Source organism: Vitis vinifera, chromosome 3, assembly GCF_030704535.1.
Source record: "Vitis vinifera cultivar Pinot Noir 40024 chromosome 3, ASM3070453v1".
NCBI lineage: Eukaryota > Viridiplantae > Streptophyta > Magnoliopsida > Vitales > Vitaceae > Vitis > Vitis vinifera.
Genome location: NC_081807.1, coordinates 4,462,866 through 4,480,219, shown reverse-complemented (window position 1 = coordinate 4,480,219; position 17,354 = coordinate 4,462,866). Strand labels below are relative to the sequence as shown.

The 17,354-nt window shown below is 37.4% G+C and overlaps 4 protein-coding genes across 4 annotated transcripts; 3 read left to right on the top strand and 1 right to left on the bottom strand.

The window, feature by feature from the left end:
• Nucleotides 1-4,530: 4,530 nt before the first annotated feature.
• On the bottom strand, nucleotides 4,531-6,847 carry LOC100253824 (probable alpha,alpha-trehalose-phosphate synthase [UDP-forming] 7). Its single transcript, XM_059735932.1, has one exon. It carries the CDS (start codon nucleotides 6,646-6,648, stop codon nucleotides 4,531-4,533), a length of 2,118 nt encoding a protein of 705 aa, XP_059591915.1. The 5' UTR covers nucleotides 6,649-6,847.
• A 3,528-nt stretch (nucleotides 6,848-10,375) lies between these two features.
• LOC132253560 (cytochrome P450 CYP82H23-like) lies at nucleotides 10,376-10,869 on the top strand. The gene is made up of 2 exons (XM_059735931.1): nucleotides 10,376-10,487; nucleotides 10,580-10,869. The coding sequence occupies exons 1-2, from the start codon at nucleotides 10,376-10,378 to the stop codon at nucleotides 10,867-10,869; spliced, it is 402 nt and encodes a 133-aa protein (XP_059591914.1).
• Nucleotides 10,378-11,961, top strand: LOC104878814 (protopine 6-monooxygenase-like). The gene is given in 3 exon segments (XM_059735930.1): nucleotides 10,378-11,181; nucleotides 11,462-11,507; nucleotides 11,509-11,961. Coding segments are annotated over 3 exon segments (750 nt in total). The 5' UTR covers nucleotides 10,378-10,930.
• Nucleotides 11,962-14,397: 2,436 nt separating this feature from the next.
• LOC100264141 (xanthotoxin 5-hydroxylase CYP82C4) lies at nucleotides 14,398-16,612 on the top strand. The gene is made up of 2 exons (XM_002281325.5): nucleotides 14,398-15,383; nucleotides 15,747-16,612. The coding sequence occupies exons 1-2, from the start codon at nucleotides 14,457-14,459 to the stop codon at nucleotides 16,368-16,370; spliced, it is 1,551 nt and encodes a 516-aa protein (XP_002281361.1). The 5' UTR covers nucleotides 14,398-14,456; the 3' UTR covers nucleotides 16,371-16,612.
• Nucleotides 16,613-17,354: the final 742 nt, after the last annotated feature.

Sequence of the window (17,354 nt, the reverse complement as noted above, 5' to 3'; positions counted from 1 at the left end):
TCCTTTCACCCTGCAGATGGCGGAATGTGGGTCATGGCAGGCTGTTGTGATAACGTGTAAGACTTGCTTACTTCAGTCAATGATCCGGACAAACACACCCGGATAGTGTATGTCGGTCGTCCGGATGTGCTGTGGCAGTCGTCCGGATGTTATGTTTGTGAGTGTCGTGTGCCTTTCCTTGAGAGAGTCCGGATAGGAGAAGCGCGCCACGTGTACTCTTGGGGAAATCCGGATGAGGCTGATCCAGATGAGAATGTGTGCCACGTGTTATTATGAGATGTGTGCCACGTGTGGGGAGGGGTCCCTACACCTACTCTTGACTTATTAACACATGATAAAACAATTGATCCTGATTTTCATAGAAAAATCATATGGATTAATTGGGAAATAGTTAACTGTACAAAGTTGCAGCCTGCAGGCCCTCATGATCGACCTACACTTAGCATTTTCTTTCCCACAAGATGAATACAACATTTGGCAGCAAGCATAGGATCATCATGAATGACCTATTGAACTCAATATTATAATATCTTATATTAACTGAGCATCCAACCCACCACCACAACTTAGACAACTTTAAAAAAATTAGAATCCAATTACTATATTATTGGTAGAAGACTGGAATCAAATGCTCTAAATTAATTTCCCTTAAGCGGACAAGAGGTTTTACATGTTCACATATATGCCATACAATCTCATGGAACACTTTCTAATATAACTATCAGATTCCAAAAATACATTTGGCAATGTTTTTACTAAAAGTGGTTTTTGTAAAAGTATTTTTTCTAATAGTCTTTTTCAGTGAATCATTTATTAAGAATCATCTTGGCAACCGTCCTAGGAAATGCTTTTAGCATAAAAAAAAAGTTTTTAAAAAAACATCACATAACCATAATGGGCCAAAATGGGCTTCTTTAGAAACTTAATATTAAAAGTGGGCTTCTTCCCAAACTATTGTTCAAACTAGTCCCCATCAATTCACATAACCATAAAAACCATCTTTTTTTATACTATTTTTGTTTACTTTCTCAGCTTTCCATCCCATTCTCTATTCCCTGTGTAATTTTTTTCTTCAAAACCCTAGCCCCACCAATGGGCCACTGTGAAAGAGACATTGTTGGAGCTATAAAGTATCAAGGTTGAGGTTGGTCCCAATCTTCTTTTTGGTTTGTTTTATGTAAAGTTTTTGGCACTTTCCCATTTTTTTCCCCATCTCAAAATCTCGGTTTTCAGAAAATTTATTTATTGTTTCCCATTGCTTTTGTTTTTCTCTTTTGTTTACGTCCTTCACGACTATTTTAGCATACAGATTCGTGATTCTAATATAGAGGTTATGTAAGATAAAATGGACAGATCCTTCGTAGAAGGATGAGTCCATATCACCCGAGGTTTGCTTTACCACAAGCTAAAATAAATGCCTGGTGTGGACCCGCATCTTTCACGTGCGCCCCCACTCGATCGGCGAGACTCGCTTTTTATTTGTGAAAAATTAATTTTAGAAAAGTTGGAGTCGCCACTTATTTTATTTTTATTTTAAAGGGAAAATAAAACAAGAAAGAAAAACCCTAAAAATGTGACTCCATAATTTTTGGAAAAAGCATGTCTTTGAAAAACCCGAGTCTAAGTCCGGGGATCAGGTTACCTATTGGGAAGGTACCTCTAGGAGGTAGCACCCCTCTAAGCCCTAAAGAGGTCTCTACTGACTAAGTTAAGGGAAGCGTAGCAATTAAATGGTTGATCATGGATACTTAAGTAGGCTAGGTGATTCCAAAAACATAGCATATCAAACAAGATCAAATCACAATTAAGGAGAGTTAAAAATGCGTACCTGGACAGCTTCCTAAACGCTATCATAAAACATAAGAGATTAATTTGGAGATACATCATACAACATTTGTTTTATTCAAGCAAATCAGGCATATATCAAGACATCCAAGAATCACGTCAAATATGGATAGGGTCATCAATGACATACAAGTATATAGAGTTCTAAAAAAAAATAGATGAGAAGAGAGCATACCTGGATAGCAAGCTAGTACTCCTCTATGGGAATCAAAAGCATCTCAACAATAAATACGAAACGAATTCATGTATATCATCAAGAAGAATAAAAAATCAACATATCAAACAAACAATATTGAAGAAGGTATCATGAATGTCGGGCCCCCACCAAAGCCCTAATTAATTTCGCATGAGTTGATTCCATGAATTCCATGACTTGGAATTATGGAGTTTGTTCATGCTTAAGAAAATTGAGAAAAATCAAGAAAATCATTTGAAAATCAAATAAAATAGTGAAAATGCATGCTAGAAGGAAAATGGCAGCAAGAGTGTGTTAGAATATGGATTTTATACCTAGAAAGGACCTAAGATGAATTTTTCAAAGCCGGGAATGTTTAGTTGAACAATGGTTCAAAAATTCAATTTAAAACAGTAAATTCCCAAGCAAAGAAGCAAGAAAAGGGGAAAGTGTGTGTAGCAAGGTAGCCATAATGGACTGGAGCCTAGGAATGAGATTTGAGACTATCTTGCTGGTGTTGAATCCCCAAATACATTCTGCCATTTCTCTCTCTTGGCACTTTCTAGGGCTTCTTGGCGCAACCAACTTTCCCTATCCATGTTTTCCTTGGATCCATGAGCTCAAATTGAAGCAGTTATTGAATGGAGATTCTGGTGGGCATTTGATGTCAAAGATATTGCTGGAAGAGAGCTTGAGGGCTTCATTTAATCATGGGCAACAGTGGGAACTGACAGGAAATGACAATTCCAGCTCTTGCTTAATTTGGGGCGACTGCAAGTATTAGTACTCAAGTGCCTGCTACAATTTTCTCCTTGATCATCAAAAGCAATGCTGAGCTTAGTACGACTTTCAGGATCTAAGCTTGCAATTCCTTAAAGAACCTCGGTCCCCTTTCTCTTCTCCAAATAACATAGAGAGCACCATGTACTGTTTTGTGGGATTTCTGTAGAGCTTTCTTGTCTTCATCATCATTTGAAACTGCTGTTCGAATCATGATCTTACACCTAATTGCTGAATATGTAAAAAAAAGTAGCAATACTCTTTGAAACTGCAACCAACATGAAAACTGAGGGGGGAGAAAGGGTTTATGGGGATGAGCCTTTAAGTGAAACCTCTGAATTTGAAACTTGTATCTGCTCCTTTATTCTTTTCTCTGTTTCAGAATTTTGTTTATCATTCTCCTTAGTGAGGTGTTCTTTTTGTGCCATAACTCCTTCAACATCAGGTTCATTTTGAGTGATGTTCTTGTCAATCTGGTCAAATGTTGCAGGTCCCAATGCCTAGGCAGTTCCTTTCTCAAACTCAGAAAAATATCCATATTAATCTGCATTCTCATCGTCCACATTATCCAGAGACTCTGTGTTATCTTCCTGCAGATCAGAAGACAACTCCGGCTCCTTCTCTCCACTCTTCAATCGCATCCTCAACATTATGGTAAAGGTTGGCTTGGGTTTTCCGGATGGATGAAGAATCTTGCTAAGGCAATTGAGTTTTGGATTGATCATTGATGAGTTTCCCGTCCATAGATGAGTCACCCACCAATATCTCCATCTCAGAAGTATCATTGGGAGGTAAGCCATTTACAGGTGCAAGGTTATTGTGAATATTACTGCTATTAGAGTTCTGGTGCCGTTGTTTCTTAAATCTGCAGCCTGCATGTCATCCTTTAGTTGTGTCACAAATTCTGTATTGAGCACATGATCACTAGTGAAGTCAAAATTTCCAGATCTCAAGACATCTTCCCCTGGTGCCTCTAAATCCATGTCAGCTTTCTCTTCATTACTCTTCCCAGATCACCCCTCTCAGAATTTCCATCCACTTGTCCAGATTCTGCCTCTTCTAGATTTTCATTCCTGGGAGAAGTTTTACCACGGTTTGAATTGGTGCTCATACTCTGAAGTTGGAATTATAGGTTGAGCATCTCTGATTTCATCTTTTCTACCTACAGATTATGATGACATTTCTGCTCTCTAGATTCAAGGATAAACAGCGACTGTACAGTCTTCCAAGCAGCTCTTTTCTCCTTCATTAATGCCAAGCAACCAATGAGTGACCTCAAAAAGCTCTCCAATCTGCCAGTCCATCTCTTGCATGGATTAAATTATCTGTAGTGGGCAAATACATCCCCATCTCTCTGACAAGTGCCTCTAAAATCAAAGAAGAAGTTTGACCGGTCAATCATAAATAATTTTAGTGCACTTCTTCTCAGGAAATATCTTCTGCTAAATATTTGGTGAAGGGAAGACATCAGCCAGCTTCTATCATTTTCTTTGATCTCTAATTTCTGAACTGCAATCCAACCCATCCCCATTGCACTCAGTATTATCAACTATGAAATTGATTCGTCTTGTTGTTATTTGAGAGATTCTTCGTACAACCCTTAGTGGTCGGACCATTCATGAATGAAGCTTAAGAACAATTCTTTCATCAAGTTCACTTAGAACATATCTAGGGGCGACTGCTGATGGACCTTGGACCACATCTTGGTTATTAGCAATTGGAGTATCTATTTATTCTGTTGATGCTTGCGGGGGCTGATCAGTCATTCCAGATGACTTTGGTTGATTCTTCCTATTCTGCTCCATATCAATTGCCTCACTCTCTGCCAAATTATCAATATTTTCTCGTTCATTCTCTTCATTTATTCCTTCCATTAAGATTGCTTCTGCTGCAAGTCCAAGCTTCCTGCAGGGGGAAAACCACTGGCTTAAGTTATCCCTTCCTCTTCCACTGACAATAAAAACTATATTTTTCTTGTCCCAGCAAAGTGTGTTTAGAATTGAAATAACCTCCTGACTTGGAGCCTTGTTGATGGAATTTTGGGGCATCACAGTGCCATCATAGTCCAACAGTATGGCCCTACTCTTAGCCCTACAGTAGGCCGAAACAATAGCCTCTATTGAAAGCTTTCTAAAATTAGGATCAAGTGCTACAACTCTGAACCCAAAACTTAAACCAATTCCCCAGCATCTTCTCCTAAAGAGCTCTGAGCAGGTTCTCTCCATATCTTGCAAGAAGCTTCGTGACCAATAAGCCACATCATGGGTGCTAACATACCGAAAATGCTTCTCATGTCGCAGGAGTTGCTCTGATTGAGACATTGAAATAGCTTCATTCATTGCCTCAGCAGTTGCTTCGACATTCCATGGATTCACACAGATAGCCCCACTAAGTGAAGGAGAGCATCCAATAAATTCTGATAGCACTAGCATGCTCTTCTTGGGCCCACTCAAATCCGAACTTGATTCAGAATCATCTGTTCCTTGTCTACAAACAATGTATTCATACGGCGTAAGGTTCATCCCATCCCTGACAGCCGTGACAACAACACACTCAGCAATACTGTAATAGGCAATTCTCTCACTGATTGAAACTGGTCTGTCAACAAAAACTATTGGTTCATACCCGGGCTCCCCAAATTCTTCATTGATTCTTCTGCAGCTTTCCCTTATTTCAGCTTGTATTTCCTCTAAATCTGCTCCTTTACCTCTTGCAGGGTTTGCAATCTGAACCAACACGGTCTTTCCTTGCCACTTTGAGTGTTGCTGAAGCAACTGTTCCATTGCCAATAGCTTCAAATTAATACCTTTAAAAATGTCCATATCATTAACACCAAGCAACACCGTTTTCCCTTCAAACTGCTGCTTGAGCTCTCCTACCTTCTTCTCCTTATCTGCAAGCTTCATCACTGAAGCAATCCGGCCCATATGAATCCCAACAGGCATAATCTTGATCCCCACAGTCCTTCCATAATATTCCAACCCTATATAGCCCCTCTTTGACTGATACTCCAAACCCAACATCCGACTGCAACAAGAAAGGAAATGCCGAGCATAATCAAATGTGTGGAAACCAATAAGGTCTGAGTTAAGCAAAGCCTTAAGAATTTCTTCTCTGACAGGAAGAGTCCTGTAGATCTCTGAAGATGGAAATGGACTATGAAGAAAAAACCCCATTCTTAACTGGTTAAAGTGCCTCCTCAAGAAAGTTGGCAATACCATCAAATGGTAATCATGAATCCAAACATAATCATCATCTGGGTTTATCGCCTCAATAACCTTTTGTGAGAATAACTTATTTGCCCACACATATGCTTCCCACATAGACCGATCAAACCGACCTCCATGATCAGCTGAAAATGGCAACATGTAATGGAAAAGCGGCCATAACAACTTCTTGCAGAATCCATGATAGAATTTCTCTAAAACATCATGAGGCAGAAAAGTAGGGACACATTTGAATGTCTCCAACAGAATCTGGGATACTTCCTCTTGTTCCGTCAAGTCAACATCAACCCTCAATGACCCAACATACAGAACTTCCATGTCTTCTGGCAAACCCTCCTTAAGTTGCAGAAGCAATGAGTCTTCATTCCAACTAAAAACCCAGCCTCTATCATCTGCTCTTCGGTTAGCTTTCACAGGCAACTGGTTTGCCACTATAATCAACCGATCTTGAGCAACTGAAGAGGGGTTATCAGACGACACACTATTAGCCTGATCATCATCAAGTTCATACACATTGCCCGGAACCGTCATTACCCTCGGAAGCCGCTTCCGTTCTCGACCGATTGCCGGAAAATTCCCAGTAGCTAAATCTAAAAGATTGGTATACGATCTTGACATCATTTTTACACCAGCCTCAAAAGCCCAAGATTCTTTTTCTTTTTAAATGGACAATTTCACCCAATCTGCAGAACCACAAAACAATCAAAACCCTAACCCTCTGTTTCTGAATCAATGAACAATTGAATCTTCTCTTGTTAAAGCTTTGATCTTTAGAGTCAAATGCATGTCAATTCTTGGGCTTAGAACTTTTCTGAAGAAGCAAAGATTGCTTCTCTTTTCTGATTCCACTCTGTTCTCAGTGCATGCTGAAAGTCCCCTCTTCTCTATGCCTCTCCTCCAAACCCAATGGATTTTAAATTTTGGGCAGTCTTGGCTGCAATCGCTGGGCTTCCGGCTTTCCTCTCACCTCTAAAGACAACTCCCCAGATAAAAATCCTCTTTTGCCCGGTCACTCCTTCTTCCTCCTTCCTTCCGAAATCCTCCCATGCCTTTTTTTCTCCCCACTTTTTTTTATATGGCAGCCCACTCTTGTAGAATATTTTACTTCCTTTTTTTGTTATACGCGTGGATATGGGAAGTCTACATATGTGCAGCTTACTTGGAGATTTTCCAAGGATGCAGCCCCTCTCTCATTTGGTAAGTAATCAGATTCTCTTTAATCTTCTTTCCATATGCTCCCGGATGTGCCTCAGCCGTGATGTGCCCACTTTCTATATGCAGCCGTGTACGTCAAAGATCTTCTCCACTGTGTGCATTCAAATCTCATGCCAAAATAAAATAAGAATTAAAAGCAGTAGAGGTTATGAAATTGAGAATTAAAACTAATAAAAAAATATATGCAATCAAAAACAATATATCTATCATAGCTACACACAAACAAATTAAGACATCAGTTTACGCAATTAATGACATCAATCTCATGCAATATTCTATAAAATAAATAAATAAAACAAATAACTAACTAAATGTTAATAAAATAAGTAGATAAATAAATGAATAGGAAATCAAGTACATACAAGTGTTAAAAAAATGCAAATCATGCAAATTATGTAAGTCATGTAGGAATTACCGCAACGGTGACATGAGAGGGCTAAGATACCTAAGTGGATCTAGTGAACCTAAATGGGCCTAGATGTGCCTGAATGAGCCTAGGTGAATCTAAGTGGGCCTAGGGTGGTGCCTAATGGGTCAAGTGTATCTAAAAGCTATCCCAAAAAAAGCAAGAAAAGCCTAAGTCTAAGTTAGGGCTGCCAAGGGTCACAATAAGGGGTAAGATAATCCCCTAACCAAAGTCCCCGAGGTGACTCAGAAAAAGGTAAGTTGTACGAGTAGTAATGGACCACCAAGGAACTATTTTGAAGCACTGAAAACGAACTTAAAGTCATGTGCTAAAAGGACAAAATTGAGGGTCTACACCTGGGTGTTGGAGGAAATAGCCTAAAAAAAATAATGGGTAAATATTAGTGCGAGTAAATTTCATCAAAAAAATATTTTTTTCTTCCTCCCTATTTTTAAACAAACAACAACTTTCTAATGAGCAAGCAGACTAGAATCAAAGATGAATGATATTCTCATTGACTATTTAGATATATACCATGTACCATTCCTAGAACCCCCACATACATTTTTATTCTCACGATTAGTACAGTCACCCATCTCTTTAGACCTACCATTAGTGCAACACCCTACTTTTTCAGACCTACCATCAGTGCAACCCTCTACCTCTTTAAACCCACCATCAGTACAACCCTCTATTTCTTTAGACTTACCTTCAGTTCAGGCCCCTACTTCTTTAGACCCACCATCAACACAACCCTCTACTTCTTCAGACCCACCATCAGTACAACCCCCTACCTCTTTAGACCTACCTCCATTACAACCCCCTAGTTCTTCAAACCCACCATTAGTGGAGATTGACACATCTACTCAGTTAGATTTACTGTCAGCCATTCCAAGGGGTAGGCAAGGCCTACATCAACCTAGATTGCTACCTCCACCACCACCTCTATTTCCAGCTCCAGCCCCATCACAGACAGATGTTCTTCATGTGTCACATGTAGTACCTGCTATAGTTAGAGAAGAGTGTCCAAGAAAGAGAGTACCAGTTACACATAGGTTTTCTCCTTGTGGAGACATGTGAGATTATATATGTTTTTTTTTTCCCACTATAATAATGTTTACTGGGTATTTTTTATGACTTTGATTAAATTACTAAAAATTACATTTTGTAGTAGACTTCTTCTAATTAATTTCATTAGCTAATTTTGTCAAAAAATCTATATATGACAAATGTGGAATTTGTCATAATACAAATAAATTAATATCTTAAAAAACAACAAATTAAATATCTTAAATTAATAAATTATACAATTTTATATATTATTTATATGTTATATAAGTTTATTATTTTAATATTATTAATTTATTAATAAATAAAATATTCATTTATAATATCTTCTATTTATCAATTTATATTTGTTGAAGTAATACTATATTCTTAAGTTTAAATATAAATAATTTATTATTAAAGTATATATTTTTAATTTTAATAATAAATTGTAATTTAATAGTTTTTAATTAAATTTGAAAGTAAAAACAAATTATAATTGAAATCTTAGTTAGCAACTACTGCTTAAAAGTATGTTATTATTTCGATAAAGATAAATTTTTCATAATACAAATAAATTAATGTCTTAAAAAAAACAAATTAAATATCTTAAATTAATAAATGATACAATTTTATATATTATTTATATGTTATATAAATTTATTATTTTAATATTATTAATTTATTAATAAATAAAATATTTATTTATAATATCTTCTATTTATTAATTTATGTTTGTTGAAGTAATACTAGATTCTTAAGTTTAAATATAAATAATTTATTATTTAAGTATATTTTTTTTAATTTCAATAATAAATTGTAATTTAATAATTTTTAATTAAATTTTAAATTAAAAAAATTAATTGAAGTCTCAATTGACAATTGCAATTTTAGTTCAAAAATGAAGCCGTAGTTGTCAATTGAGACTTCAATTTAAAAATGAATCATCAATTGACAACTGCAGCTTTAGTTCAAAAATGAAATCTTAGTTGCCAATTGAGGCTTCAGTTTAAAAATGAAGTCTCAATTGGCAACTACGGATTTAGTTCAAAAATGAAGTCTCAATTGTCAATTGATGTTTCAGTTCAACAATGAAACCTCAATTGAAAACTGTGGTTTTAATTCAAAAACTAAAGCCTTAGTTGATAACTGCGGCTTTAGTTCAAAAATAAAGTCTTAGTTGTCAATTGAGGCTTTAACTAAAATGATGAAAAAAAATATTTTTTATAACATGGCATCTACGTGGGACCAAAGAGACCAATTTGAACATAAATTTCATAAAGTTGTTAGATCCTTTTTTAAAAAAAATAAAATTGGTCAATTTGACCCAAAACTCCTTTTTCAGGGTTGTTCAAAATTCAAAATCAGTTAGCTGAAGAACAGTAAGGAAAAGAACATAGCTGAATTTGCAGAAAAGTTTTTTTTTTTTCATTTTCCTTTTTCTTCTAAGGATCTTGGAATCCTTTTCCTAGTATAGACAGAACATTAGAGGTATATATATGGTAGTGGGAAGTGATTCTTCCCCATAAAACATTTTCTTTTCTATTAAGTCATGGGATTCTATCTTCAGCTTCAAGGGATCATAGTTTTCTAGCCTTCTGTTGCTATCATCTGTTTGTGGTTGATTAAGGGCAAAGGGAACAGAAACAGAGGCAAAAGGGCACCAGAACCATCACCGGCATGGCTTTAATCGGACACCTTCATCTTGTACGAGCAGGCAAGCCCCAACATCAAGCATTTGGAGCCATGGCAGATAAGTATGGACCAATCTTTTGCTTTCACATTGGCCTGCGCAAAACTTTGGTGGTTAGCAGCTATGAAGTAGCAACAGAATGTTTAACTACCATGGACAAAGCATTTTCCACTCGACCTGATCCTTGGCAGGAAAGCTCATGGGCTATGGCCATGCCATGTTTGGCTTCTCTCCCTGCGGGCCATACTGGCGTGATGTAAGGAAGCTGGCCTCGGTTGAGCTCCTCTCAAACCGCCAGCTTGAGTTACTCAACCATGTCCGGGACTCAGAAGTTAAGCTTTTCATCAAAGAGCTCTACGGGCAATGGATACAAAATGGGGACAGGCCTGTCTTGGTCGAGATGAAGGAGAAGTGTTGGCACCTGGCAGCAAATGTAATGGTGAGCGCAGTAGCTGGGAAATTTTGGCACCGTTACAAATGACTATGAGTCAAGACGGTGCCGGAAGGCCCTTGGCGATTTGTTATATCTTTCGGGGATATTTATGGTTTCTGATGCAATCCCCTTCCTTGGCTGGTTGGGCACTGTGAGAGGATATACGGCAAAAATGAAGAGAACAGTTAGGGAGGTGGATCAGGTGCTGGGAAGCTGGGTGGAGGAGCATTGCCGGAAGAGGTTCTCTGGAAGCATGAACGAGGCTGAGCAAGACTTCAACCATGTCATGCTGTCTGTTATTGAGGATGGTCAGTTCTCTGATCATGACCATGACACTGTCATTAAGGCTACTTGCTTGGTATGTTTCTTCTTCTTTCCTTGGTCAAATTCCATGAACCTCCACACACTTAACAGCAAACCTCCATCATGATTGGTTTTGTCCAGCTGTTACACTTGCTATTTCAGGACTGATGATTAACTCTCAACTTTCTTTGAAAAAATTTCTGGGAATAATGAAAACTATGATAAACTTTTAAATTGTTCTACTAACAGCCAGACATACGGTTTTTTAACACACGCTGATCAAAGAAGCCATATCACCAGCTCAAAAGACCAGCATGGATGTAATGTTGATGCAAACTCTTATAATAGGCGGCTCTAATTCTACGGTGATCACACTGACCTGGGGCCCTCTCTCTGCTAATGAACAATCCCAGCACTCTAAAAAGAGCACAAGATGAGTTAGACATCAAAGTGGGAAAGCATCGCCAAGGGGATGGATCAGATATAAAGAACCTAGTCTACTTTCAAGCCATCGTCAAGGAAACATTACGACTGTACCCTCCTGGGCCACTTTCCCTGCCACGTGAGGCCATGGAAGATTGCACTGTGGCTGGCTTTCACATCCAAGCTGGGACGCGCCTTTTGGGTAATCTCTGGAAGTTGCACAAGGACCCCAGAATTTGGTCGGATCCTTTGGAGTTCCAACCTGAGAGGTTCCTAACGAAGCATGTGTATTTGGATGTTAGGGGTCAAAATTTGGAATTTCTGCCATTTGGGTCAGGCAGAAGGGTATGCCCAGGAATCTCATTTGCGCTTGAGGTCGTGCATCCGACTTATTTAAGATCATACATCAGTTGATTATGATCATCTTCATCGATCAAATAGAGTTCATATGTTGATGCCTATGTCGTTATTTGATTTGATAATTTTTCTTGCTTCTGCTTCAAAGTTTCTTGTTTGTGTTGAGCCTAGCTCATATTTTTTAGTCAACTCAGGGTAAGGGAAAAACACAAATGGGATTTGTGTTTTTTTTTTTTTTTTTCCACCAGCAGAATGGTCTTATTTGGAAGCTTGTACAAACATAGCTTTTTTATATAACTATGGGGCTAGCCACACTCCACATGATTTTCAATGTACAAATAGGCATAATAACAACTAGCCAAAGAGATGGTTTTTTTCATACTCAGAACTATCTTATTTTAGACTTCAAAGGTGCTTCATATTTTCTACCATGCATTGAGAGCCGTCTATGGTTTTCATATTAGGATGGCACATGTGTGGAACATGAATTCCTACTTGTGAGTGTTCTAGTGTATGTAGTTTTGAGCCATTTTGGAGAAGTGATTCTTCCCCCTGATCCATTCTCTCTGGTACTAACTAGTCATGGGATTCTCCCTTCAGCCTCAAGAGATCTCAGTTTTTGGGCTTCTTGCTACAATCTGTCTGTTGTTGGAAACAGCACTTAATGCCAAAAGAAACAAGATCAAGGAAGGCAAAAGGCCACCAGAGCCGTCCGGACAATGACCAATGGCTGACAGATTTTTTTTCCTTTTTTTTTTTAAATTTAAGCAATAAGCTTTGATGATCTGAAAGTTTTTTGCTTCTTCAAATTGGAATTATATGTTTTTACATTGCATTCATATCTGATACTCGTAAAGTGCATCTTCTTCTTTTTCTTCTTGTTTGTTGTTTGATTATACTTTAATCTTCATAGAAATCGACATTTTCTCCCCCATCAACTCTAGAGCTAATCAGGAAGGTAGAACAGTTCTTGGTTTGCAGACCTCAGAAAATCAATTAGCTAAACAAAAACATAGAGAAGAAAAAGAGGAGCTAAATTTGTTGATGTTGTGACAAACTCTCCCACCTTCTATTTAGCGAGAAGTGATATGGGAAGTGATACTGAATCAAGTTTACATTGCTGGTTTGTCGTGTGGTTGTGCACGAGATTACTAGTCATCGTCCTCCATGCAGAGTGAGGTGTGCATGAGAGAATGCTCTAATATCTTCCTTCATCAGGCGATTGTGCCTACATATGGTTCCTTTTTATGCCTGGAACTGGTACTTTTAGTCCACTGAACCTGTGTTAGTACCAGAAATAACAACATGACGATACCTATCAAGAAAAATATAAGTGACCAAGTGAGTAGACCGGCTCCCTAAGGATTCCTCGTAGGTCTGGCATACTTATATTAGACTTTCAGAGATAAATAAGTAAAGAGAACTTGAAACACTACGTAACATCGATCAAATCATATTGGAGATGAGCTTGTAAGTCTATGTATTGTGTGGTAGGTAAAGAGGAGGCACAACTTGGGCTGAAAGCACCCGAACTGAACTTTCCACTAACTCATTTTCTCTTGAGCGGCTAAAAATTGGATCATCAAGAGACTGCCTCAAAACCTGACCTTAACCAGTATTAAAATATCATGATATTTTGACAATATATCGTTAAAAATCGTGTATAGGTGGATCTCGACACGAAATATAGGGAAGAAATATTGGCACCTCGATATTTCGATAATTTATTGATTTTTCACCAATATTTTGATTGGTCAAACTTCAAAAAAATTCAAATTTTCTACTGCTACTGAGGGGAATCCAACCCTAGCCAAAATGTTCACCAACCACTGAGACATCTTCCATTAATATATTAATTAAATATTAAAAATCATATATATATATATATATCATTATTTATTTTATATTATTTAATACAATTAAATAAAATGGATTATAAATTTAATTTTAATATTAAATATATTTTTTAATAATCAAATATCACAATAATATTCAATATAATTTAATAATAAATATACACTTATAAAATATATATTTATTTATTCTTATATATAATATAATTATCAAATATGATAAATTATATTATGTATAAAAAAATTTAATAAAATAATTTTAAAATATCTATTATACTTTTAATATTTTTATTTTTGAAAAAAATCACTTTAATCAATTTTATGTTTATCAAATATTTTATATTTTATATTAAAATATCTATCAAAATATATTCATAAAATAAAATTATCAATATATTTGTTATTATGATACTTTCATCCTTATCCTCAATCAGACTTCCAAAAAAGGTACCTCAGTGCGAATCTACCTTAAGATCGGGCAAAATGGGAAACGTGGGTAAAATGCGAATCTACCAACCCATGGGCCATGGCACTTGCGGAAAAGGCTGTCAGCCCGGGACCACGCTTGTCAGCAACGTCAACGACAAAATGAAAAGTTAAAAAGGCAATGAACTAAAAAAGGAAAGGAGGAGGATGGTAATCCTTCATTGACAAGAAAGGAAACGGAGAAGAACTAGATTTTTGTATCTCCATCTTCTAATGGGATTCTCTCTTCAGCTTCAAGATGTCACAGTTTTCGGCATTCTTTTTGCAATTATCTGTCTGTGGTTGGTTAATGCCAAAGGTAACAAGAACAAAGGCAGAAGCCCACCAGAGCCCTCCGGGGCATGGCCTGTAATGGGTCACCTTCATCTTCTAGGAGCAGATAAGCAAATACATAGGACATTCGGAGCCATGGCTGATGAGTATGGACCAATCTTCTCCATTCGTCTTGGCCTTCGAACTGCTCTGGTGGTTAGTAGCTCGGAAGTAGCAAAAGAATGTTACACTACCAAGGACAAGGCACTCGCCACTCGACCAAGATCCTTAGCAGTAAAGCTCATGGGCTATGACCATGCCATGTTTGCGTTTGAACGTCACGGTCCATACTGGCGTGATGTGCGGAGGCTAGCCATGGTTAATCTCCTCTCCAACCGCCAGCACGAGATGCTCAAGCATGTCCGGGACTCAGAAGTCAAGTTTTTCATCCAAGAGCTCTATGGGCAATGGGTAGAAAATGGAGGCAGCCCTGTTTTGGTGGACATGAAGAAAAAGTTTGAGCACCTGGTAGCAAATTTGACGATGAGAACAGTTGCTGGGAAACGGTGTGAAAATGGCGAGTCAAGATGGTGCCAAGCCCTAGGTGATTTCATGAATCTAATGGGGCAATTTATGGTTTCTGATGCAGTACCCTTCCTTGGATGGTTAGACACAGTGAGGGGATATACAGCAAAAATGAAGGGAACAGCTAGGCAGTTGGATCAGGTTCTTGGAAGATGGGTGGAGGAGCATCGTCAGAAGAGGCTTTCCGGAAGCATCAATGAGGCTGAGCAAGACTTCATTCATGCCATGCTGTCTGTTATAGATGATGCTCAGTTATCTGCTCATGACCATGACCATGATACTGTCATCAAAGCCACTTGCTTGGTATGTTTCTACTACTTCATAACACCACCATCCTCATGAGCATCTGCAACTTCATCAATACCTTGATAATACTCGTATTACTCCATCATGATCTATTTTTTCCTTCTGCTATACAGTATTTCAGGACTATTGAAGTAACTCTGTTTCTTTCTTTGACAAAAATTGCCGAGACCATTCCCTAAGGAAACAGCAGACAGAATTCATAAATTAGGCAGGGATAACAGGAACTGGGATAATTTTTTTTTACCCGGATTCCCCAGTCATGATTCTTCTGCCGACACGCTAGACATACTATTTCACAAATGATGTATGGACTTTTTTCTTTAATCACAAGTTCAACATGGGTGTAATATGTTGATGCAGACTGTCATGTTGGCGGGCAATGATACAATAGCGATCACACTCACCTGGGCCCTCTCTCTGCTAATGAACAACCCTCGTGCACTAAAAAAGGCACAAGAAGAGTTGGACTTCCATGTGGGAAGGAATCAGCAAGTGTACGAATCAGATATAAAGAAGCTAGTCTACTTGCAAGCCATTATCAAGGAGACCTTACGACTATACCCTGCTGGGCCGCTTGCACTGCCACATGAGGCCATGGAGGACTGCACTATTGCAGGCTTCCACATCCAAGCTGGGACTCGCCTTCTGGTTAACCTCTGGAAGTTACACCGCGATCCCACAATTTGGTCGGATCCTTTGGAGTTCCAACCTGAGAGGTTCCTGACAAAGCATGTGGGTTTGGACGTTAGGGGTCAACATTTTGAACTTCTACCATTTGGGTCAGGCAGAAGGATGTGCCCAGGAATCTCACTTGCTCTGGAGATCCTGCAGCTGACACTAGCCAGATTACTTCATGGTTTTGAATTGGGAGTGGTTGCAGATTCACCCCTGGATATGACTGAAGGTGTTGGGCTCGCTATGCCTAAAGCAACTCCGCTGGAGGTCACCCTAGTCCCAAGGCTACCCTCCGAGCTATACCACTAAAGTAGTATCCTAATGTGTGCAACAAAATCCCCTGGTTAGCCCAGGAAGGGTCTACTCCACTGGAGGTCACTCGGGATGCATATCTGCCTAAATAAACCTCGATGAAAAGCCTCACATCTTAGGATGTTACATCACTTGCCGTCCTTGCATATCTACTCAAGCTTTCTTAATCAGGATACTTTCTAGGTACCTTGTGTTTGTAATTTAACTGGAACATGTTAAAATTAGGAGTCTTGGGTCTATTTTGGGAAGGTTTTTAAAAATAATTCTTAAAAATATATATATATTTTTAAACTATTTTCAAAAATTGTTTTATCATATTTTCTAAAATAAAAATATGTTTGAAATTTTAGAAAGTTTTTAACATGTTTTTTTCTTTTTTTAATTTTCAAATATTTTTTTTTAAATGAAGTTTCATCTCCAATGCTTTATTTTCAACCATTTCTAAAAATTAATTAAATACGTTTTTATGTTTTTTTAATTCTCAAAAATAAAATAATTATTCTTAATAACAATTTGTAAACATAACTTAAGCTTTTTAAAAAAAAAAATAGAAATGTTGAATTTAAAGTGTTCAAGAATAATAGGTGAGTGAATGGAATGAGTGTGGCCTTTAAAACTCATCATTTGTGACATGATTTAAGAAATTGTTTGATAGAGGTTTCAAAAAGCGTTTATAATCTTTTTAGAACTTAAAAATATTTTTTTTGATAAAAAATTTTAAATATTAAAAATATTAAAAATACATTTTAAAATTACTATCAAACGAATTTTAAAAATGTGTTTGTCAATGTTTTTACTAAACATGATTTTTGTGAAAGTATTTTCTCTAATAGTCTTTTTCAGATAATCATTTATTAAGAGTTATTTTGACAGTAATCCTAGAAAGTGCTTTTACAGTAAAAAAGAGTTTAAAAAAAACATGGAATGTTTAATAGAATTTAGGAAATACTAATCAAAATTCTAAAAATGCGTCAACATGAT